The sequence below is a fragment of the Oncorhynchus tshawytscha genome, linkage group LG33 (assembly GCF_018296145.1).
Source record: "Oncorhynchus tshawytscha isolate Ot180627B linkage group LG33, Otsh_v2.0, whole genome shotgun sequence".
Lineage (NCBI taxonomy): Eukaryota > Metazoa > Chordata > Actinopteri > Salmoniformes > Salmonidae > Oncorhynchus > Oncorhynchus tshawytscha.
In genome coordinates, this window is record NC_056461.1 from 15,938,472 (window position 1) to 15,963,266 (window position 24,795).

Genomic DNA, 24,795 nt, shown 5'->3' on the forward strand with positions numbered 1-24,795 from the left:
CCTACACACTCACTCCAACATAATATGCACATACATTAATAATGGTTCTACACACACGCACTCACATAGAATCATCCTCTACGCTGCTACTCTGTTGTATCTCATGTATCCTGATGGCTCGTCACCTCACACACACACACACACACACACACACACACACACACACACACACACACACACACACACACACACACACACACACACACACACAGTAAATAGGTTACTGAAACTGACTGCCCCTGTATATAGTATGCTTACTTACATTCTCATGTTCCTTATTTGATATTTTTATTTCTCATGTTTTTGTTCTACCTTGTTATTTTTAGTATTACAGTGTTAAAGTTTAGAGCTGTCAAGAAAGGCATTTCACTGTACTTGTGCATGTGACATTAAAAACGTGAAACTAGCCTTGCCATTCCTGGCACCATTCTTTTACTCCTCAAACAGCTTGATTGTCATATGAATATGACATATGAACAATAACTTTTGATACATAAGTGAAGTAGGCCTATGTGCAGCCATATGCTCTGGGGGTAGTAACTTGTCTCGATTTTCATGCAACTTGCCAAGCCATTATTCAGTTTCTGAGCCATGACCGCAGCCAAAAACGGAGGCTATATCACTCAAATCTTTCCACATTGATATTCAATATCACCTCATTGTCCACAAGTCAAATAACCTGTTTTCACCTTTGTTCAGCCAAAATAAAATTCACACACTGGTTTATGATGTTATTGGGCCTACCTAATTATACAGAGAGAGCTCTTAAATTGGTGATTATCTGATGGCCTAAAGGCACAAAAATGCAGCCAACTCATAGGTACTGGTCCCACCTGCAGCCCCTTCGACAGAGGGCAAAACAGCACCAGGTGCACGAGTCTCCGTAAACCTCTGTGCATCATGAGCGATTAGGACGCGCTCGGGCTGGAATGGCAAATCACTGAACCGTATTCCCGTCGAGTCACATCCTTGAGACCAGCATTTCCCGTCTGAGCACAATAAACTGACATCACTCGTTCAACCCCATAGCATTCAGTATTGTGCGCATTTGTCGTGCGATATTTGCATGAAGGGCAAAGATCTTTTGTGAAAATTAAAAACAAAATCATAAACAGTCCAGAGCGACGGCGATGAGTCAGGTCAGCGAGACAGAGGACATCCTTTCATAATCCTATTTAACAAGAACGCCATTATTTTTGCAGAAAATAAAAACCGATCCAAAGCGTTCACCCGTCCTTGGGGAAAAATACGAAGTGCAGCGATATTTCGTTCAGATCATGCAGAATGACATTCTGGCCACACGTTCAGCTGCCGAGGCGCCATCGATTAGGACAGCAGAAAAATCCTGTCCCGATCCTCTATTTCAACAAATAATGTATAACGTTAGATAACCTGTTTTCCAAATATAGTAGCTTTCTTATATGCTACACCTTCCGACTCCACCGACCAAACCTCGTCCGTTACAGCGCTGTTGTAGCGATTCATGTGAGCGCTATTTTAAAAGGGGAAGTTACAAATCTCATCTGGCTTCTCAGTTTTTAGACCGCCGGTATAAATAGACCCCCCCCCCCTTTTTTTTTATATGAGGAGAAGAGAAAAATCATTTTAAATCACAACTGAATTTAATATGCCCAAAACTGATAGATGCATAAGCAACACTAAATGTATACGGAAATATCTGGGCTCTTGTCCAAAACCATACAATTATATTGTATTTAACTAGGCAAGTCAGTTAAGAACAAATTCCTATTTACAATGCCGGCCTAGGAACAGTTGGTTAAGTGCCTTGTTCAGGGGCAGAACGACAGATTTTTACCTTGTCAACTCAGGGATTTGATTTGGCAACCTTTCGGTTACTGGCACAATGCTCTAACCACTAGGCTACCTGCCGCCCCACTAGTATCCCTAAATATAAATCAGCCATTTACTTCCTGTGAGGTTTCTTCCAATCATATCACTGCAACTATTTACATCAGATTACTGCACCTAATGATTTTATAAAAACTATACAATGTTGACTGTGTAAATAATGACAGTGAAAGACAATCATAATGAATCAATGCTGTGTTTCAATGCTGTTGAATGCTGTTTTTTATTTTATTTTTCTAGTTTTTCTAACTAGGCAAGTCAGTTAAGAACAAAATCTTATTTACAATGACGGCCAAACCCGGACGACGCTGGGCCAATTGTGCACCGCCCTATGGAACTCCCAATCACGGCCGGTTGTGATACAGCCTGGATTCAAACCAGGGTGTCTGTAGTGACACCTCAAGCACTGAGATGCAGTGCCTTAGACCGCAGCGCCACTCAATCTAAACCTTCAGTCAAAAACTACAGGTTTTGATTGAGTAGAACAGTAGTAGTGGTACAACACTGCAGTCACTCAGGGATTAATTATCTGGCATCGGTCCAAAGCTTCTAGTTAAATAACAGCAGATACACCGGTCTGAGACCTGAGGCGCCGGGCAGGGCTGGATTACACTCCTAGATTATCACATCTAATCCTGTTATATCTGTAGTCTAAATCTGGCATATTGACTCCTGAACAACTTGATTTATAAGAGGGATAAACGTGACATGTCTCTTCACGGTCAGAAATGATGACATCTGGTTAAGCTTAAACTACAGTTGACAAGGATTTTATTGTACAAGCGAAACAAACAATACACATTTATGTTGCTTATCTCTTTGCACTGAAGACGTCAAACCATCAGGTCCATTTCGCTGAATGTATTGAGTGCTGGTAGGGAGTCCACCAACATGCATTTCAGAGGGTCCTCAGCACAGTCCAAAATGTGTGAGTCAAACGTGATCGAAATCAAAGTAGATGTTTCTGTATGAGAGGAAATGCACAACATTGTATGAATGTCTAATGCATTGTTTACTTCAGATATTGTATTTGGAAAGTATTCAGACCCTTTGACTCTTTCCACATTTTGTTAAATTACAGTCTTACTCTAAAATTGATTATTAGTATTTTTTTCCTTCATCAATCTACACACAATACCCCATAATGACAAAGCAAAAACAGATTTTTAGAAATGTGATATTACAATTTTTATAAATTTGCCAACATAAGTATTCAGACCCTTTACTCAGTAGTTTGTTGAAGCAGCTTTGGCAGCGATTACAGCCTTGAGTCTTCTACAAGCTTGGCACACCTGTATTTGGGGAGCTTCTCCCATTCTTCTCTACAGATCCTCTCAAGCTCTGTCAGGTTGGATGGGGAGCATCGCTGCACAGTGATTTTCAGGTCTCTCCAGAGATGTTCGATCGGGTTCATGTCCGGGCTCTGGCTTGGGCCAGTCAAGGACATTCAGAGACTTGTCCCAAAGCCAATCCTGAGTTGTCTTGGCTGTGTGCTTAGAGTCGTTGTCCTATTGGAATGTGATCCTTCACCCCAGTCGGAGTTCCTGAGCGCTCTGGAGCAGGTTTTCATCAAGGAACGCTGTACTTTGCCCAGTTCATCTTTCCCTCGATACTGACTAGTCTCCCAGTCCCTGCTGCTGAAAGAAATTCCCCACAGCATGATGCTGCCACCACTATGGTTCACCGTAGGGATGGTGCCAGGTTTCCTCCAGATGTGATTCTTGGCATTCAGGCCAAAGAGTTCAATCTTGGTTTCATTAAGACCAGAGATTCTTGTTTCTCATGGTCTGAGAGTCCTTTAGGTGCCTTTTGGCAAACTCCAAGTGGGCTGTAATGTGCCTTTTACTGAGGAGTGGCTTCCATCTGGCCACTTTACCATAAATGCCTGATTGTTGGAGTGCTGCATAGATAGTTGTCCTTCTGGAAGGTTCTCCCATCTCCACAGAGGAACTCTGGAGCTCTGTCAGAGTGACCATCGGGTTCTTGGTCACCTCCCTGGCCAAGGCCCTTCTCCCCCGATTGCTCAAATTGGCCAGGAGGCCAGCTCTAGGAAGAGTCTTGGTGATTCCAAACTTCTTCCATTTAAGCATGATGGAGGCCACGGTGTTCCTGGGAACCTTCAATGCTGCATAAATGTTTTGGTATCCTGTCCTGGAGCTCTATGGACAATTCCTTTGACCTCATGGCTTGGTTTTTGCTCTGACATGGACTGTCAACTATGGGGTCTTATATAGACAGGTGTGTGCCTTTCCAAATCATGTCCAATCAATTGAATTTACCACAGGTGGACTCCATTCAAGTTGAAGAAACATCTCAAGGATGATCAATGGAAACAGGATGCACCTGAGCTCAATTTTGAGTCTCATAGCAAAGGGTCTGAAAACTTATGTAAATAATTATTTTCTGTTTTTACTTGTAATAAATTAGCAAAAATGTATAAAAACCTGCTTTCGCTTTGACATTATGGGGTATTAAGTGTGTAGATTGATGAGGGGGAAAAAGTATTTAATCAATTTTAGAATAAGGCTGTAATGTAATAACATGTTGAAAGAATCAAGGGGTCTGAATACTTTCCGAATGCACTGTATATATCTCCTGGACAACAGAAGACAGCAGAGAGAGCACGCCCCCATCCATATCGACAGGGACTCGGTGGAGAGGGTCAAAAGCTTCACGTTCCTCGGCTTGCACATCACCGACAACCTAAAATGGTCCCTTCACACAGACAGCGTGGTGAAGAAGGTACAATAGTGCCTCTTCAACCTCAGCAGGCTGAAGAAATTTGGCTTTGTGAAGTTCTTGCCTAAAACTCTCATGAACTTCTACAGATGCGCCATTGAGAGCATCCTGCTATGCTGTATCACCGCCTGGTACGGCAATTGTACCGTCCACAACCACATGGCTCTTCAGGGGATGGTGCAGTCAGCCCAACCCATCACCAGGGGCACACTGCCTAACCTCCAGGACATCTACAGCACTGGTGTCACAGGAAGGCCGAGAAGATCATCAAGGACCTCAGCCACCCGAGCCACAGCCTGTTCACCCCGCTACCAACTAGGTGCATCAAAGCAGGGGCCGAGAGACTGAGAAACAGCTTCTATCTCCAGGCCATCAGCCTGGAGATAAACAGTCACCACTAGCCACGAGAGAGAGAACAGGAAAGGGAGAGAGAATAATATGCTGCACAGCCCAACAAATATCTCATGAAGATGTTAAGAGGATCACAAATAACTTAAGTTTGAACCTTAGTTTGGCCCCAGGCATCAACAGCAATAATGCATTTTTCAATGTGCCACTATGTTTTGCTTTGGAAATATATTTGTAATCAAATCAGAAAATGTGGTAGCTGCTTTGTTTTGGAAACACATGCCTAATAAACACAAAATTAACCAAATCTTTATTTACCAAATCTTTAGAGACTGAGATCATCAGCCTAAGTCATTAGCTGAATGCAATGACTGCAAGCTACCTCGAACCTGTAATGTTAATTTACATTTAATGAAATTACATTAAAAAACTTTTTTTTTTACCAGAAAAGATTAGTCACAGTACAAATCTTCCTTTTCTATCTTCCCAGCGCTAGCTGTGCCACTAGACATCCTGGTCCGAGTCCAGGCTCTGTCGCAGCCATCCGTGACTGGGAGACCCATGGGGCGGCACTCAATTGACCCATTGTCGTCCAGGTTAGGGGAGGGTTTGGCTGGCAGCAATGATCTTGTCCCATTGCATTCTAGCGACTCCTGTGGCGGGCTGGGCGTTATGCACCCTGACACGAGTGCCAGGTGTACGGTGTTTCCTCTGACACATTGGTGTGGCTGGCTTACGTATAAAGTGGGCATTGTGTCAAGAAGCAGTGCGGCTTGGCTGTGTTGTGTTTAGGAGGACACATGGCTCTCGACCTTCACCTATCCCGAGTCCGTACGGGTGTTGCAGCAATGAGACAAGACTGTAACTACCAATTGGATACCATGAAATTGGGGAGAAAAAGACAGAGACAAACAATTAATGCATTCATCTTAAAGTAGCTAGGTGAGACAACAACATAACAATCGTACATTCAGTACATATTAAGTACATTCAACAAAGTATTTATCAACATTTTTACACATACTTTTATATTTCATTATTTTAAGGGATGCTCTTATCTCACTGATCCATAGTGCTATCATACTTCTGATACCAATGCAGTTTGAAAGGTGGACCACAAAATGGGAACTGCTATAAAACATTTTTATAGTAAAGTATTTTGTATTTTGAAAATACATTGGAGTATAATTCAGCCCAGTGTAACTTGAATGACAAAATAAACAGAAGTCATTCAAATATGTATTTCAAATTCATGTAACAGGAATAGAGTACCACAGTATGAATCATAATACCCATAAAACATAGCTGTCAAACAAGGAAATGGTTCCAATCATTTTTCCCATATGGGATATTAGAAAGACTTTAAATAAGGGCTGTTTCGTGTTGACTATCCCAGGCATGACGTTTTGATAACCATGTAAATCTCTCTAGGACAAGGTGAGTTTTATCAATACATTACCCCCCAAATTAGCTGCTAATGTGGCTGCTAATCATTAGCTGCTAATTGTAATGAACTACTAATGGTAGTGGTATTCCATTATATCTGGACAAGACTGCCGAATAAAGGTAGAGGTAAGAATCTCTGCATTAACTATCTAACGTTAGCTAAATTTAGTCATGAATAAATTGTTTAAAACATGAATTGACAATTCTGAACTGTCTTGTGCAAGTTTTAAATTTCAGCTAGAGATGATGTGCAGGAGCTTGCAGGGATTTGTAGTCTTGCATGATGTCTACTTTGATGCTAAGCATTTTTGAATCTGAGAGTAAAAGGAGCTGAATAGATTGATAAAACTCACATTGTCTGAGAGAGACTTACATGGTTATCAAAATGTCACGCCAGGATAAGTCTACACGAAACACCGCCCTTTATTTTAAGTGTTTCTAAAATTCCCAATGGGAGAAATGAATGGTAGAAAAACGATTGGAACCATTTCCCTAATTGCCCGCTAGGTTTTATGGGTATTATTACAACTCCACTGTGGCGCTTTATATTGCCCATCTCTGCAGAGGAACTTAAATGCTTGTGCCACCGGAAACCATTGAATTTCATATCGGAACCACTACATGAGGCTGCCTGCACCATCGTCGACTGAAAAGTGTTGTCATATTTTGTCGTTCACGGTCGCGTTATTTTAACCCAGAGAACGAGTTGTGCACCACCGGTGTTGGCCTTCGAAGTTGAAATGTCAGCCGGTGCCACAGTGCCGCTCACGCTTTCTCACTAGACACGGTAACGTCAGCTTCTGCTGCCAATATCCTCGCAGGAATCAGTATGGATGCGCTCTGGGTATTCCTAATGCTGCTGGTCCCACTTCTGCTATGGACTAGCAGCACCTTTGTTTTTTATTTCAAAAAGTGTTTCTACGTGGCTTATATGATGGTTTTGGGTGCGATTGCGATTCCGCTTAGTATTCTGAAATGCGGAGGCAGGGACGTTGAAAACATGAGGTAAGTGCCACAACCGCGCGAGCGATGCTTTACTAGCGAACGTTTCGTTTGCTCATTAGAATGGAAGATGGCTAGCTTGCCAAATCTTGAAATGTTACAAACACAACATCAATCTGTGGCTTTACCCTAATTTATCATAAGCCATTTTGCTGTTATTTTTCAACGGTTGGTTGCAACATTTGTGTAACGAAATGCGAGGTAGTTATCCAGCAGTGGAAATAAAGCACATTTACGCTAGCAAGCTTCAAATGCATTGACAGATGTTTGGGACTTTCTGAACCAGGCGGTGAATACTAGCTAGCTTGCTAACGTTAGCTTCACCTCGCATCCGGACATGGCCTCTGGGTCCGACATTTTCGTCGCTGTAAACCAGTTCGGAACAACATATCCAACAGGCGTGTGTTTTGCACAGATGTAAACCATCAATAGATTGCAGAAAATGCCACTTTAATCTATGCATTTTTTGTTGTTGCATAGATTGTGTCAATTTTTCAAGTCTTAACAGGGCCAAGAAAAGAGGATGTTTGGTTTCATCAGTTGGTTTAATATCAACTGAATTCCTTTTAGTTTAGAGTCATGACCCATACTAGCCATAAGAATCCGACTTTCGTTAGTTTCTTCTCGCTATTCGGAACATTGCCTAGTCTAAAGACTTGTATTTGATACCAATTATTGGTATACAATCAAAGAAACCACTGCACTTTTGTGGACATTTTCCTTACAAGCCAGCATGTTTGAATGTAATTTTATTAAATTTACTCTACCAGTTGTCATTCAGCTGCTCGAAATTTGAGACCAAATATTTTGTCTCAAAAGCTGACATTGGCAGAGTAAGTCAAAATGTAATTTTATTCAACGTTCATGACAGACGAGGGACGTTTAGGTTTTTCCTATGTAAATATACACGGTGTTGCATACACAATTGAAGACATCGACATATTTCGGAATTTGTAGGAATGTTTCTATGCCAGAATGTGGACAGCGGAGCCCAGCGCGGTATATGGCTTGGAAAATGTACCTCAAACCAGGAATGGAATATGTCGCTGTACTCATTATTCCTGAGCAATGAATCGAGAAGATTGGAATACTACTCAGTTTAACATTTTTTTAAATGCTATGTTTGTCAACATGCTAGGCTAGCTGATGCTATAGCAGCACATTGGATTCCATTAAAATGTGATACCGAGCGTTTGGGTGGTTAACTACTGGAAGTCTAGTCGATTCCAAGGGGTTTCTTTAGCTAGTCTAGTATACTGTTAAAAAGGCAGTTTAGATTTTTTTTAATTAAATCTTCTCGCTGTATCATATGGGATAAGTAAGAGTAAAGCGCTATCTCCCATCCCTGGATTGAGGTACGTTTTCTGAGCCATATCTCACACTGGCTCCGCTGTGTCCTGATCATGGCAGCCTGTCATTCTAACCTTACAGGGAAGATGTAGCCTACTTACAGTTGCCGTAAAGTTCGATTCTTTAGGCTAGCCCCACATATGTCTATGACATTGCCATTCAGGTAATTTATGTGGAAGGCTAATTAATGCAAGCAAATCAAAATGTCAATGATTTTAGTCTAAATGAAACTAATACCACTTCCATGTTGGAATCGATAATTAAATCATTTTACAGTGTTTAGGATGGTTGCCAAGTTCCAACTGCCTATTTAATTTAGGAAAATCCCACCTGGCATTCTCTACACAAGAAACGTACATTGTACACCTCTCTTCTTACTGGGTCAACTTCCGCCTAATACTCACCTTGGTGGAGTTAAACTACACCTGTGTCAATGTGCAACTCGGTCCACTTGTCAATAGGCCAGAGGGATTGGGTATTGTACTGTGGACAGAGACGCAGCCTATTGGACACAAGTGACTATATTATTGGATAATTACTCAGAGGAGTAGGGGTCAGATAGAACTGAATTTCCCTCCTGGTTGGGGTCATGTTACTGACTGGTTATGTCTTCTGAAAGGTCCCCTAGAAATCAATTGTCCTTGTTAGTTTAGTGCCTTGCCCTGTGTTATCAGACTGACCTGGCTCAGACTCAATGCTCTTGGAATAACTGAACTGTTTCACAGCCAGGCGTGCAGATCAGTGGTGTCATGTTGCGCCAGGCAGCATTCTCTCTCACCCTAAAGGGTGTCCGGCGCGGGACCCTATTCACTGTCGTTAATGTGTGTGTTGTGTGAGACAGATGGAGAGTGAGTGTGCAAGATGAAGAGAAAGCAATAGGGACCCTGACACAGAGGGGGACAGGCCATATTAGAAAGAGTTCACTGATTTTAACATTATTATAAAATCAAAAAAATTGACACCAGGAAATCCTCACCGGGAATTTAGTTTGGGTAATCTGTATGGGGTCAATTTTACGCCATATGTATTGAATACAATATAAATTGTGAATATGAAAAATAAAGTTGAGAAGGACTGGTGAAATAATGGATGTTGAAATAAATTTAAAAAAACGATTGAATGCAAAATGTATAAAATTGTAACAAAAATAAGACTTCTAAAGCAAAACCCCAGAACTTCTAAGCAAAATCATTTTAAAGTGAGAGCAAAACTCTATGACAAATGATTAATATATATATATATACACATACTGCTCAAAAAAATAAAGGGAACACTTAAAAAACACAATGTAACTCCAAGTCAATCACACTTCTGTGAAATCAAACTGTCCACTTAGGAAGCAACACTGATTGACAATAAATGTCACATGCTGTTGTGCAAATGGAATAGACAACAGGTGGAAATTATAGGCATTTAGCAAGACACCCCCAATAAAGGAGTGGTTCTGCAGGTGGTGACCACAGACCATTTCTCAGTTGCTATGCTTCCTGGCTGATGTTTTGGTCACTTTTGAATGCTGGTGCTGCTTTCACTCTAGTGGTAGCATGAGACGGAGTCTACAACCCACACAAGTGGCTCAGGTAGTGCAGCTCATCCAGGATGGCTCATCAATGCGAGCTGTGGCAAGAAGGTTTGCTGTGTCTGTCAGCGTAGTGTCCAGAGCATGGAGGCGCTACCAGGAGACAGGCCAGTACATCAGGAGATGTGGAGGAGGCCGTAGGAGGGCAACAACCCAGCAGCAGGACCGCTACCTCCTCCTTTGTGCAAGGAGGAGCAGGAGGAGCACTGCCAGAGCCCTGCAAAATGACCTCCAGCAGGCCACAAATGTGCATGTGTCTGTTCAAACGGTCAGAAACAGACTCCATGAGGGTGGTATGAGGGCCTGACGTCCACAGGTGGGGGTTGGGCTTACAGCCCAACACCGTGCAGGACATTTAGCATTTGCCAGAGAACACCAAGATTGGCTAATTTGCCATTGGTGCCCTGTGCTCTTCACAGATGAAAGCAGGTTCACACTGAGCACTGAGACAGATGTGACGCCGTGGAGAACGTTCTGCTGCCAAATCAAATCAAATTTTATTTGTCACATACACATGGTTAGCAGATGTTAATGCGAGTGTAGCGAAATGCTTGTGCTTCTAGTTCCGACAATGCAGTAATAACGAACAAGTAATCTAACTAACAATTCCAAAAAAACTACTGTCTTATACACAGTGTAAGGGGATAAAGAATATGTACATAAGGATATATGAATGAGTGATGGTACAGAGCAGCATAGGCAAGATACAGTAGATGATATCGAGTACAGTATATACATATGAGATGAGTATGTAAACCAAGTGGCGTAGTTAATGTGGCTAGTGATACATGTATTACATAAGGATGCAGTCGATGATATAGAGTACAGTATCTACGTATGCATATGAGATGAATAATGTAGGGTAAGTAACATTATATAAGGTAGCATTGTTTAAAGTGGCTAGTGATATATTTACATCATTTCCCATCAATTCCCATGATTAAAGTGGCTGGAGTAGAGTCAGTGTCATTGACAGTGTGTTGGCAGTAGCCACTCAATGTTAGTGGTGGCTGTTTAACAGTCTGATGGCCTTGAGATAGAAGCTGTTTTTCAGTCTCTCGGTCCCAGCTTTGATGCACCTGTACTGACCTCGCCTTCTGGATGACAGCGGGGTGAACAGGCAGTGGCTCGGGTGGTTGATGTCCTTGATGATCTTTATGGCCTTCCTGTAGCATCGGGTGGTGTAGGTGTCCTGGAGGGCAGGTAGTTTGCCCCCGGTGATGCGTTGTGCAGACCTCACTACCCTCTGGAGAGCCTTACGGTTGAGGGCGGTGCAGTTGCCATACCAGGCGGTGATACAGCCCGCCAGGATGCTCTCGATTGTGCATCTGTAGAAGTTTGTGAGTGCTTTTGGTGACAAGCCGAATTTCTTCAGCCTCCTGAGGTTGAAGAGGCGCTGCTGCGCCTTCCTCACGATGCTGTCTGTGTGAGTGGACCAATTCAGTTTGTCTGTGATGTGTATGCCGAGGAACTTAACTTGCTACCCTCTCCACTACTGTTCCATCGATGTGGATGGGGGGGTGTTCCCTCTGCTGTTTCCTGAAGTCCACAATCATCTCCTTAGTTTTGTTGACGTTGAGTGTGAGGTTATTTTCCTGACACCACACTCCGAGGGCCCTCACCTCCTCCCTGTAGGCCGTCTCGTCGTTATTGGTAATCAAGCCTACCACTGTTGTGTCGTCCGCAAACTTGATGATTGAGTTGGAGGCGTGCGTGGCCACGCAGTCGTGGGTGAACAGGGAGTACAGGAGAGGGCTCAGAACGCACCCTTGTGGGGCCCCAGTGTTGAGGATCAGCGGGGAGGAGATGTTGTTGCCTACCCTCACCACCTGGGGGCGGCCCGTCAGGAAGTCCAGTGCCCAGTTGCACAGGGCGGGGTCGAGACCCAGGGTCTCGAGCTTGATGACGAGCTTGGAGGGTACTATGGTGTTGAATGCCGAGCTGTAGTCGATGAACAGCATTCTCACATAGGTATTCCTCTTGTCCAGATGGGTTAGGGCAGTGTGCAGTGTGGTTGAGATTGCATCGTCTGTGGACCTATTTGGGCGGTAAGGAAATTGGAGTGGGTCAAGGGTGTCAGGTAGGGTGGAGGTGATATGGTCCTTGACTAGTCTCTCAAAGCACTTCATGATGACGGATGTGAGTGCTACGGGGCGGTAGTCGTTTAGCTCAGTTACCTTAGCTTTCTTGGGAACAGGAACAATGGTGGCCCTCTTGAAGCATGTGGGAACAGCAGACTGGTATAGGGATTGATTGAATATGTCCGTAAACACACCGGCCAGCTGGTCTGCGCATGCTCTGAGGGCGCGGCTGGGGATGCCGTCTGGGCAAGGGGCCTGCAACATCCTCCAGCAGTACCGGTTTGGCGGTGGGTCAGTCATGGTGTGGGGTGGCATTTCTTTGGGGGGCCGCACAGCCCTCCATGTGCTCGCCAGAGGTAGCCTGACTGCCATTAGGTACCGAGATGAGATCCCCAGACCCCTTGTTAGACCATATGCTGGTGCGGTTGGTCCTGGGTTCCTCCTAATGCAAGACCATGCTAGACCTCATGTGGCTGGAGTGTGTCAGCAGTTCCTGCAAGAGGAAGGCATTGATGCTATGGACGGGCCCGCCCGTTCCCCAGACCTGAATCCAATTGAGCACATCTGGGACATCATGTCTCGCTCCTTTAATCCAGGTCTGGGAGGACATCCCTCCGGAGACCATCCGCTACCTCATCAGGAGCATGCCCAGGCGTTGTAGGGAAGACATACAGGCACGTGGAGGCCACACACACTACTGAGCCTCATTTTGACTTGTTTTAAGGACATTACATCAAAGTTGGATCAGCCTGTAGTGTGGTTTTCCACATGAATTTTGAGTGTGACTCCAAATCCAGACCTCCATGGGTTGATAAATTTTTGATTTCCATTGATAATTAGTGTGATTTTGTTGTCAGCACATTCAACTATGTAAAGAAAAAAGTATTTAATAAGAATATTTAAGTCATTCACATCTAGGATGTATTATTTTAGTGTTCCCTTTATTTTTTTTTGAGCAGTGTATGTATATATTTGAAAAAAGGAATGCAAAAATCATTTTCGGTTCAACTTTCCCAGCAACCAATCCTATTGAATACATTTTGCCTACGATCTTTCCTGCATGTATGACCTTTTGGTTACGCTACTCGTATCTTTGCTTTCACTGCCAGTCTTTTTTAGGGTGAGTTTTGGCATTCTTTTTTTCTGTGAAGGGTGGGGTTTAGAGCAAATTGTAGACAATGAATCTCTATTGGTTTGCTAGTTTTGGAGTGGCGGTCCTGAAATGTTTACATTCTCAACTTATTCATGTTTTCATTTTCAATTCAATACATATGGTGTGAAATAGACCCCATAAATCTGTTCTCAAGTATTTCCATGCATAATTGAGAGACGTGATCATATATCAATGTAAACAAGGTTTGAAATTGTTTTAGTCAAATATTATATCTGTTTGGATTTCATGCAGTCAATTTGCAGTCTACCAATTATTTGTAATTATGTTCCAGCCCCCCACCACCCGCTCAAGAAAAAAAATCGACCCACGGCTGAATCTAGTTGATGATCCCTGCCATATGGTGTGCTGCGGAGTGTTGTGATTTCAGACGATCACCCATATTGACCAGGATTTACCTTGCCACACCCACCAAACAGGTTTAAATGGAACTTAAAGGCTGTTGAAGAACATTGTGCACCGTTTTGTGGGAAACTGTCATTCAGTACGAACTGTCACGCAACGTAGCAAACATTGAAGCGAACTAAAGTGTCACTTCAGCCTCAGCCGGAACAGGGATGGAATTGTCCGATTTTTTTATTTTTTTTTCCCCCTGTCTGACGTTCCAAACAAATGGAATCGTAATGCTGCTGTCAACAGTCGCCAAGATTCCATCATGAATTTTCACACTGAGTTTTGGGATGAAAACAAACAGGAGATTTAGACCCTAACTAACCGGTCTCCTAGCTGCTCAAGGGGAGTGGCTTATGATGCGAAGTGCCAACAGTATTACAGACCTGTCGGTGTGTTCGTGAACCATGACGTGCTGCTGTGTGGTGTGTTCTTGTCAACCCTTCTCACTGGGATATGTTAACTCTCTCTCCTGAATAGACTCAAATCCCCCTCCCCTGTCAGCCTGCTCCTGTTCCATGCCTGCTACAGCCTTGTCCAAACAAACCCCTGATTGTTCAGTTAGATTTGGAACCTTTACACCTTTTGTCGTAACTCAAACAATGCTAAAAAAACAACTGGTTCGATCCGAGTGAGGGAAGTGGCAGAAAAACACATTTTTGTTAAACTGGAGCCATGGAGAAGGGGGGAGAGGCACAGAGCGATCAGCTGAAGGTTATTAGGGAGCGGAGGCCGTGCGGTGCATGTGAGTAAGACATGGAAAGCTCAAAGCACCAGCGCAGGCATGGCAGGAGAGACCGTAACCACTGTTATTTCTTGCTAGACTTCTTGATAGGTACTATGTAACCGGATGGGATGATAAATAACTATCTTGACTGCATCAAACTGAGAGACGCTAGCTAATTGAGGCTAGCAATAACGCGACTGCGCTTCTCACCGTCCTAGTTAGCCTACATAACTCCATTCAGGTTATAATGTAAATAGCAGCCAACCTTCTGGCTCTTCATTCTCATTTCATTTTTAATTCCACCTTCCATTGACAAGCAGAGCAGCGGTGCAATTGTCTTTTTCTCTCCATGGCAAGCACAAGGATCAGAGCGCATGCCTTTTATTGAAACTTTTCCCAAATCCTCAATCTAGTCGCACCATACAGCCCCTTGTGTTTTGATTTCTATGAAGTTTATAGGCCTATCACAATGAAATAAATAATGGATTTTTATTGAGACGTGTAGGCTATATGAAATGGGTTTATTCTACTTTTTAAAATGTAGATGTTCCTAGGGCGCATGGAAGCCCGGCGATGGTAAACATGTTCGTTAATTAACAGTCAATTACCGTGAGACTGGCAGTCTCTGCATTATAATTACTGGCGGACAGAATTTCATGACACCACGACCCTATATACGCCCACATCATTCCAACAGAAATCTTAACTCCTAGGTATAACATTGGCTGGTGAAGTCATATCGACAAGAGTTGTTGTGTAGATGGGGAAGGGTATATCTGTTATAAAAAAAACTGTAGTAGTTCAGGCTCTGGGGCCTGTTGCACAAAACTAGGATAAGGGATTAAGCCAGGATATCTTGGTGATCCTGGCTCAATTGATCCGTAATCCGGTTGCACTAAAGATGGATAGGGGGCAGGAGGATATGTTATGGTATAAATTACCATGGAGATTTATTCTGTGGAGCTAGCCTGCTCCAGACCAGGCTAAATTCCAGGATCTATTTAATCTCATCCCTAATGTCAGTCAGCAGTCACCACAAATGGAAACCAATAGTTATTTCACTGCTCACTATACATTGTTATCACATATAACTAGACCCACTGTTATTATTTAAACGTTTGTGATCATTAATTTCAATGATTTTGGATAAAAAATGATTTTTAGATGATGTTGCTATCATTAGATAATTTACAGTTTCCCATAGACTATAAGGCTATATATAAAATGATAGAATATTAGGGCCACAGAGGGGAAAAAAACACAAGTCATAATATTGTAACCAGTTGTTTTAAAGGAGGACAGTTGTTAAAATGACAGATGTGGGGCATTTCGTGAAATTGTACTTCAGTATGGTTTCATAAACAAAGACATGCTGATGTGCCAGAATATTAAGTATCACATTGTCATAAGTATCAAAACTGTAAAAACAATATGTAGCTTTTCTGCAGAAAGAACCAGCCTCATAAATTTATGACTTTATCCTTTTTCTTCAGTGTGGCCCTAGTACTCTGTCATATAAACAAATACACATTCCATATGAATATAAAAACACAATGTGTAACATTATGTTCCTTTATTGAATAAGGACAAAACAAAGCAGGTAAACCATCAGCTCCTTTCGAAACTGAAGTCACAGTGACTCTACAAGATGGAAAGCACAGAATCCAAGCATATTATACAAAATGATACATACACATTCAAAGGTCTGTATATAACACACCCTGCATGTCTGCACACTAAAATAAATGCAGGACAAATCCATACACATCAACTGAACAGACAAATGAATGGATGCAGTAGCCTCCCTGCAGCCTTGTATTACACACAGTATACCGCACAAACATCATAAGAGGCCAAATTCGTCAAAAAACGAACCCAAAAAAACCCAAATTCCTCTGCCACCGCAGGACATATTTAACCAAAATTGAAAGCACACATACTAACTAAAATAATTCAACACATATTGGTCCCTCAGCAGCCGACCACTGTCGTCATCAGGGAAGATTGCCGGATTGTCCCAGTCCATGGCTGGTGGCACTCTGGGGGCCCTCTCCTTCCTCAGGCAGGCCACATTGTGGAGGACAGCACAAGCCACAGTAATATCACATGCCCTAACAGGGCTGACCCTTAATTTGTGAAGGCAGTGAAAGCGTGCCTTCAGGAGGCCAAAGGTCATTTCAACTCTGGCCCTGGTCCTGGCATGGGCATGGTTGTAGGCCTGCTGTGCTTCCTGGGGGTCTGTGAAAGGTGTCAGGAGAAAAGGCTGGCAGCCATACCCCCTGTCTCCCAGCAACACACCAGAGAATTCACCTGTCAACACAAAATCTCATCATTACTACCTCATAAACACAGTGATATTCTTGACACAGCCATGATGGTTATAAATAGGGGTTGTGTGGCTTACCTTGTGATAGGCACTGATAGATTTCAGAGGCCCGAAAGATTCTGGAGTCATGGACTGAGCCAGGCCATTTTGCCACAACATTGCTGATCACACAGTCAGCATTGCAGACCATCTGAAATCATAAGATGAGGAATATTACACCAATCAATGCACATCACTGGCAATGCAGAGTGTTCGTCAATGGACAATATCAAAAAGTTATGTTCACCTGAACATTAATGCTGTGAAAGGATTTCCTATTCACAAAATCGGCCTCATGGGCACCTGAGGGGGCTTTTATCCTTATGTGTGTGCAGTCCACTGCACCAATGACATTGGGGAAACCTGTCACACAAAGTAATGAGTATCCTACTATGTGTTAACAGTTGTCCTGTAATTTGTAGATCCTCTTACCTGCAATCCTATAGAACTCCTCTTTGATGTCACAGAGTCTTCTGTGGCCAGGGAAGGAGATGAAGACATCTGCTAATGCTTTGATAGCCAGACACACACTCCTTATTGTGCGGCAAATTGTGGCCTTGTTCAGCTGTTCTGCATCCCCCACTGAGTACAGGAAGGCTCCACTAGCAAAAAAGCGCAAGGCCACACAAACCATTTGCTCCACACTCAGTGCATGGCTCCGTGCAGTGCGGTGCTTAATCCTGGGACCCAGTAGTCTGCATAGATACCTGATGCCATCTGCAGATGATGCCATCTGATGCCATCTGCACCACATCTCGCACGAATGGGCATGCCATTGTCAGAGCAGAAAGGAACACACAATTTTGGGCCTTCATATAGGCTAGTGGCCACACCTGGTGCTGGGGGGGTGGGCAAAAGAGGGCGATGCCTTATAACGATGACTTGGTTGTACTGATTGCTGGGAAAATAAAAAAACCTTAGAAAGATGCCACCGTCCTGTGTGCTCACAATAAGAGCTCATATGTCATGGCTCACTTGACTTTACGAGAATATACCTAATTTTTATTTTGAGCTGTGTCATCTTCTTGGAGCTGGGGGAGGAAAGAAAAATAATGATTAATACATTTGTGTTACAGTTAGCATACAGTGTACATTGAAGGCATATCTCACCTCCCTCTCAAGTTTTTTTATTTCAAGGTCCAGTTTCCTAATTGTCCTCTTTTTTATTTCGAACTCCAGTGCAAGATTTTCCATCTTTTTCTTCTTGTACTGAATGTCTATGTCTGCCAGTTCTATTTGGCGCCGGAGGTGGTTGCCATACAACTTTCTGATAGCTTGTGAGCTCTGTGAACACAATACAATTAGCGCAGCTGGAATTTGGCAGGATGTGGTGTCCTTTTATTAATACGCACTATGTTGCCAGGCTGGTTTTCCCACTGTATAGCATCTGGGTCCTGTAAAAGAAATTAGATTTTTGATTTTCATGAGGACTCCTCACCATTGTAGAGTAAATAGTACTTTCACAGTCTTAACATGATACCTCATGCCTTCTGGAATCCAGAGAGATGGTCTCCTCCTCATCATCGTCTCCATCATGTGCTGTTGCTGCTGCACTGGGGCCTTCACCCTATCACATTTAATCGGATTCATATTGAAGCTAGTAGACAAGACATGCCAGGCCTACAGTATGCCTTTGATGGAGTACTCACTGGATCAGCATCGTCTGGTGCTTGTGCTGGTGGCTCTAACAGGAACACAGTGCTGCCAGACACTGCAAGGCAATAGGTAAACCAAAGTCAGACAGTCCAAATTGATTCAATATGAATGTGGTTGTATCCCATGTAGAGATGGAAGGACATACCTTGAATGAAGCGGGTGGCATCTTGGGAGGAACCTATGCTCGTCTCTTTCCCCCCAGGGATCCCCTCTAAGACGGGCCTTCCTTTATTTTGCTCCAAGGCCATGTCCTCTGCTGGTGTAAGGTCAGCCTTTGGTGACCCACCACCCGTGCCTTGTCTGTGGGTATTCTTTTTCACTGCTAAAACAGTACAGACAATGTGTGAGCAGGCACCTTCTGGGTACAATATATGCTTGTGCTTTGTTAAATATTAGTCAGGGACCATACCATTCTGCAGAATGTTCTTGTATTTGATTTTGACCTGCTGCCATGTCCGTTTTGGCCCGTTCATGTTTAATCTACACACACACACACACACACACACACACACATTTAATGGAGTCACACTGCAAAAAATTACTTGGTATTTTTGTCTTGTTTTCAGTAAAAATATCAAAAAAATTATCATAGCTTTATACAGTGTGATGGAGTTACTTTACACAATTTCACTCATATCTGCAGTGCATTTCAATAAAAAATTTAACCGTTTCATAATTACAGTACAACTGCATTTTTGGAGATGTGAATTAAATATTTGAATTGTAATTGTGATGTTTCAGCGGAGCGGTGAGTGTGTAATTGTGCACTACTTACGCATTCAGGCGGTCTGCAATACTTTGCCACGCTTTTTCTCTTTGCTTTATCACTGTGGCGGTGTTGCCTTTCTTCTTAATTATATCTTTTACCTCCTCGTATGCCTCCATGAGGATTTGTGCTTCCGACGGGGAAAAGTACGCGGCTCTAGTTGCCATGGTAAATCAGTTAATCTGTGATCTGTGGCGGGGTCTATTTGAGTGAGCCGTGAGCGCGCACCTATCCAGGATTGGTTTCACCTGGCTTAATGAATCCGTGTCTGCTCATCCTGGCTTGGTCTTTGTGCAACCAATTAAGCCTGGACGCACATGTTTTGGCTTCATTGAGCTCAGCTGAGTCATTTATCCCGGATGTCTTAATTCTACTTTTGTGCAACAGGCCCCTGGTCTTGATTTACTGTCAATATGGTCAACTGCAGTGAAGAAAGAGGTAGCAAACTGCAGCTAGCTCAAAACAGAGCAGCATGGCTTGCCCTTAACTGCACGTACAGAACTATCATCAACATGCATGCCAGGCTTTCCTGGTTGAGGGTTGAAGAGAGATTAACTGCTTCTCTTTCATAATTTCTTTGTTTGAATATTACTGTGACAAATTCAATTGCATGATCAAGTAACATTTATTTCAGATGCCCATACATGACACCACGGGTTTTTTCAGTCTCGAAGTTCAAAACAAATTCACGGCAATGCCGTTTTCTACAAAGCCATGATCGCATGGAACTCCCATCTCCAATTTACTCAACCAAACAGCAAAAGTACCTTTTTTAAAAAAACAAATGATTTAAACAACTCATGGAATGCTGGGACTGTGAGGGAACACGTGCACTAGAGGTCGACTGATTTATGATTTTTCAATGCCGATACCGATTTATTGGAGGGCCCCCACAAAAAAAAGCCACTGCCGATTTAATCGGCCAATTTTTTATATAAAAAAATATATATATTTAAAAAAATGTATTTTGTAATAATGACAATTCCAACAATACTGAATGAACACTTATTTTAACTTAATATAATACATCAATAAAATCAATTTAGCCTCATGTAGATAATGAAACATGTTCAATTGGGTTTAAATATTGCAAAAACAAAGTGTTGGAGAAGAACGTAAAAGTGCAATATGTGCTATGTAAGAAAGCTAACGTTTCAGTTCCTTGCTCAGAGCATGAGAACATATGAAAGCTGGTGGTTCCTTTTAACAGGAGTCTTCAATATTCTCAGGTAAGAAGTTTTAGGTTGTAGTTTATTATAGGACTATTTCCCTCTACCATTTGTATTTCATTTTACCTTTGACTATTGGATGTTCTTATAGGCACTTTAGTATTGCCAGTGTAACAGTATAGCCTCCGTCCCTTTCCTTGCTCCTCCCTGGGCTTGAACCAGCAACACAACGACAACAGCCACCACATGCAGAGCAAGGGAAACAACCACCCCAAGGCTCCGAGCGAGTGAAGTTTGAAATGCTATTAGCGCGCGCTAACTAGCCAGACATTTCACTTCGGTCACACCAGCCTCATCTCGGGAGTTGATAGGTTTGAAGTCATGAACAGCGCAATGCTTGACGCACAACGAAGAGCTGCTGGCAAAACGCACAAAAGTGCTGTTTGAATGTTTACTTGCCTGCTTCTGCCTACCACCGCTCAGTCAGATACTTAGATACTTGTATGCTCAGTCAGATTATATGCAACACAGGACACGCTAGGTAATATCATCAACCATGTGTAGTTAACTAGTGATTATTATTGATGGTTTTTTATAAGATAAGTTTAATGCTAGCTAGCAACTTACCTTGGCTTACTGCATTTGCGTAACAGGCAGTCTCCCAGGTCGTTATTGCGTTGGACTAGTTAACTGTAAGGTTGCAAGATTGGATCCCCCGAGCTGACAATGTGAAAATCTGTCTTTCTGCCCCTGAACAAGGCAGTTAACCCACCCTTCCTAGGCCGTCATTCAAAATAAGAATGTGTTAACCGACTTTCCTAATTAAATAAAGGTGTAAAAAAAAAAAAACACGTAAAAAAATCGGCGCCCAAAAATACTGATTTCCGATTGTTATGAAAACTTGAAATCGGGCCTACTTAATCGGTCGACCTCTAACGTGCGCACACTATCACTATTTTTGAGTTGTATTGTTTGTATAATATTTTTGTTTTTTAATGTGGCTGTCCTTGTCTACCAGTGTTTTGTTACTTGTCATGTTTTGTGGACCCCAGGACGAATAGCTGCTGCTTCTGTAAAAGTTAATGAAAGCTGCCCATACATTGCACAAATAAATAAACACAGAAAAGCTGCATTTTGACACTCCATTAACTTTTTTTTACCATTAATTATAGGTCATATTTAATAAGAATCTTGAAACACTGGACAATTTTATTTTTTAAAGCCAATTTCCTGCAATTCTACACATTTTGCCATGACGTACGCCATGTTCTTATTCTATCGGAATGACTCAAACGTTAAAACAAAATCAGAGGGCCCCATGTCATGACGTCTTTGGAAATGTCTATTCTGTCTAGTTTTTATTTGGGTGGTTCTCCAAAGATGAGCTCATTTAAACGTGTGTATATAGCTCCAGTATATTTTCTACATACTTTATATCTGGTTTTAGTCATTTTAAGTTTACACAAACGTTTTATCTTCCATAAATAAATAAAAATGACTGTTGCGATTGGTGGCCATGATTTTATTGCTTTCCTGACAGGGCACAGAGAGAGCCTAACCCAAAGAGAGCCATTTCCTTCCCCTTTGTCTGCTGTTCTTACCCAACCACAATAATGTTCTACATCTAGCCTAAACATGTTTTGAATGTCATGCCAACAGCAGACAACATTCTAGTTATGTTATTGAATGTAATGGTACATGTGATGCCACCAGCAGACAACGTTCTAGCTACGTTATTGTAGAGATGAGCATGAGTAATAGGTTTGTTGCCCGTTTTGAGTACTCAATCTTTGAACCAGAGATTAAAAAAAAAAAAAAAATTTTTTTTTTTAGAAAAGAGTTCTGTGAAACTATTTTGGTAGAATGCGCTTTGTGGCTTGTTCTGGGAAGAAAATAAATTGTCTTGAAAACATTAATTTGTTTTGACTCTAGTGTTCCATTTATACATGTGCATTTGCGAGCCACAAAAAAAAGAAGCCAAGGCAAGCATCACACAGTTCTCCGCTCCCTCTACACATACACAGGCCATTAGGCCTACAGAAATGCATGCCTAAAAAACTTTAGAAGGGGGGGAAAAAAGGATGTGTTAATGAGTACATGTGACTGTGTTCCAACAACTAGCTGTAACTTTTGGAATAATTGCATCCTGTCTCTTTTTTTTCCCGCTAGTTCCATTTAGAATTGGTTAGCCTAGGCCATAACCCCCCCCCGACAGGTTCCACACTGAAAATATGCTAAAACAGTAGTTTGATAAAGACAGAAGGTTTTTTTCATCAAAATCATTCGGTTTAGGCCTATAACTTATCCAACAGATGCTGTGGCTGTAATTAATCACTGTGCCGTGTTCAATGTGGAAATGTTAAACCACTTAGAAAATTCCACAGAACAGACAGAATAAACTACATCTGTTGGCCCATATCGAAAATGTTTTGTAGCCCTGAAAAAAATTGTATTTCAAAGCGCCAAATTAAGCCCCGTTTCAAAAACCGTTCCAGACGTGCATCACTTTGCACTGGCAATTTTTTGTCATTGGAAAATATTTTGTTCTATTTTATTCTGTTCTACATTGTTTTTTTTTCTCTATAAATTGGGTGTCTTGACTGCGTTAACGCCCTTATGTCTGCTAAATTAACAATACAAGGCTATGCCATTGCACATTCATAGGCTTCTACAAGCAGGAGCCACTGCTGCGATAATGGCCTTTTTAAAGATGTAATTGTTACGTTTCAATAAATGAATCTTCAATGGCAATTTTTTTTTTTGTTGACTGAATATAGTTTCATTAGGAACACCACCCTGTTCACATGGTGTTGGCTCCTACAGACAGTGAGTCACTGTGGCTTGAAATATAAAGCAGGTAGACAGACGGGCATTGAGGCATTCAGTTACTGTTCATTGAACATTAGAATGGGCAAAATTATTGACTTAAATAACTTTGCGTGTAATATGATCGCCAGTGTCAAACATTCCCCACTCCATTACACCACCAGCCTGTACTGTTGACACCAGGCAGATGTGCAACCCCCCACCCCCTACAAGTATGCAAGTACTTGAACAGTCAAAACATTTCAAATATATGTTAGGTTACATATGAAGTTCAAAGAAAAGATCTGCACACTGCTCCTGCTCGTGTCACTTGTTTAATTACAGCTAACGTGTCGGCCTCTTTAACCTAAAACCTTAGATGACAGTTGCACAACGTACAAGATTTGTCTGTACGTAGCGGTATTTTCTCACCGCCTTCATTAGAGATGATCGCAGTGTTTGAGAGCATTCATTCTGCTCTGTTGCTGATCGCTGACAGAGCAGATTTGAAGCTCAAACACTGTCATGGATGCATTGGTGTTTTGTTTATACTCCGATCGTTTTAACATGCATGGTTTTCAGATCAAGATTGAGTTGAACATTTGCTGTGTTCTTTCCTGTCTCCAGGGTGGTCCGTGCTCTGGTTCGTCATGTTAAGTACTTCCTGGGTCTGCGGTTCGATGTGAGTGGCTTGGAACACCTGCAGACAGAGGGACCCTACGTCATCATCTCCAACCACCAGAGCTCCTTGGACGTTCTGGGTATGGGACACACACACACCCACGGTCGGTCGGCTACACAAACAGACAGCAAGGACGGACGCACACACACACACGGTCGGTCGGTCGGCTACACAAACAGACAGCAAGGACGGACGCGCGCCCACACACACCACATACATACGCACACGGACGGACCTGCTGACAGACACACACAGAGATGGATATGCCTGCACACACAGATGCACATATGTGGTGATACACACATTTACATTTCACATTTTAGTCATTTAGCAGACACTCTTATCCCCAGAAGATAAGATATGCATATTATTAGTAGATTTGGATAGAAAACACTCTGAAGTTTCTAAAACTGTTTGAATCATGTCTGTGAGTATAACAGAACTTATATCAGGTCACTCTTTTCAATGGGTTTTCATTAGGAATCCAGATTTCTAAGGGACCTTCTTGCAGTTCCTATCACTTCCACTGGAATCCAAATTCCTTTGTGTAATGAATAAGTACGTCCATCTTGAACGAGGGTCACTTGAAGTGTACTGTTAGAGGCGCGTGACCAGAAAGCTAGCTACAGTTTGTTTTCCTCCTGTATTGA

The 24,795-nt window shown here is 42.4% G+C and overlaps 3 protein-coding genes across 3 annotated transcripts in view; 1 reads left to right on the forward strand and 2 right to left on the reverse strand.

Moving 5' to 3' along the window:
* Positions 1-1,520, reverse strand: part of LOC112230896 (divergent protein kinase domain 1B) — a 32,451-nt gene extending 30,931 nt beyond the window's left edge. The window contains exon 1 of the mRNA XM_024397260.2: positions 834-1,520. Coding sequence (XP_024253028.1) covers positions 834-902 — 69 coding nt within the window. The 5' untranslated portion in view covers positions 903-1,520. The remainder of the gene's footprint in view (positions 1-833) is intronic.
* Positions 1,521-6,942: 5,422 nt separating this feature from the next.
* The window catches only part of LOC112230899 (1-acyl-sn-glycerol-3-phosphate acyltransferase alpha), a 36,149-nt gene continuing 18,296 nt past the window's right edge, over positions 6,943-24,795 (forward strand). The window contains exons 1-2 of the mRNA XM_024397261.2: positions 6,943-7,407; positions 24,091-24,224. Of these exons, the coding sequence (XP_024253029.1) occupies positions 7,232-7,407; positions 24,091-24,224 (310 nt within the window). The 5' untranslated portion in view covers positions 6,943-7,231. The remainder of the gene's footprint in view (positions 7,408-24,090; positions 24,225-24,795) is intronic.
* LOC121841650 (putative nuclease HARBI1) lies at positions 16,756-17,800 on the reverse strand (the record flags this gene model as incomplete). Its single annotated transcript, XM_042311378.1, has 4 exons — positions 17,500-17,800; positions 17,315-17,430; positions 17,107-17,218; positions 16,756-17,012 (listed from the first exon to the last, which is right to left on the reverse strand). Coding segments are annotated over exons 1-4 (786 nt in total), but the record flags the coding sequence as incomplete, so codon positions are not given.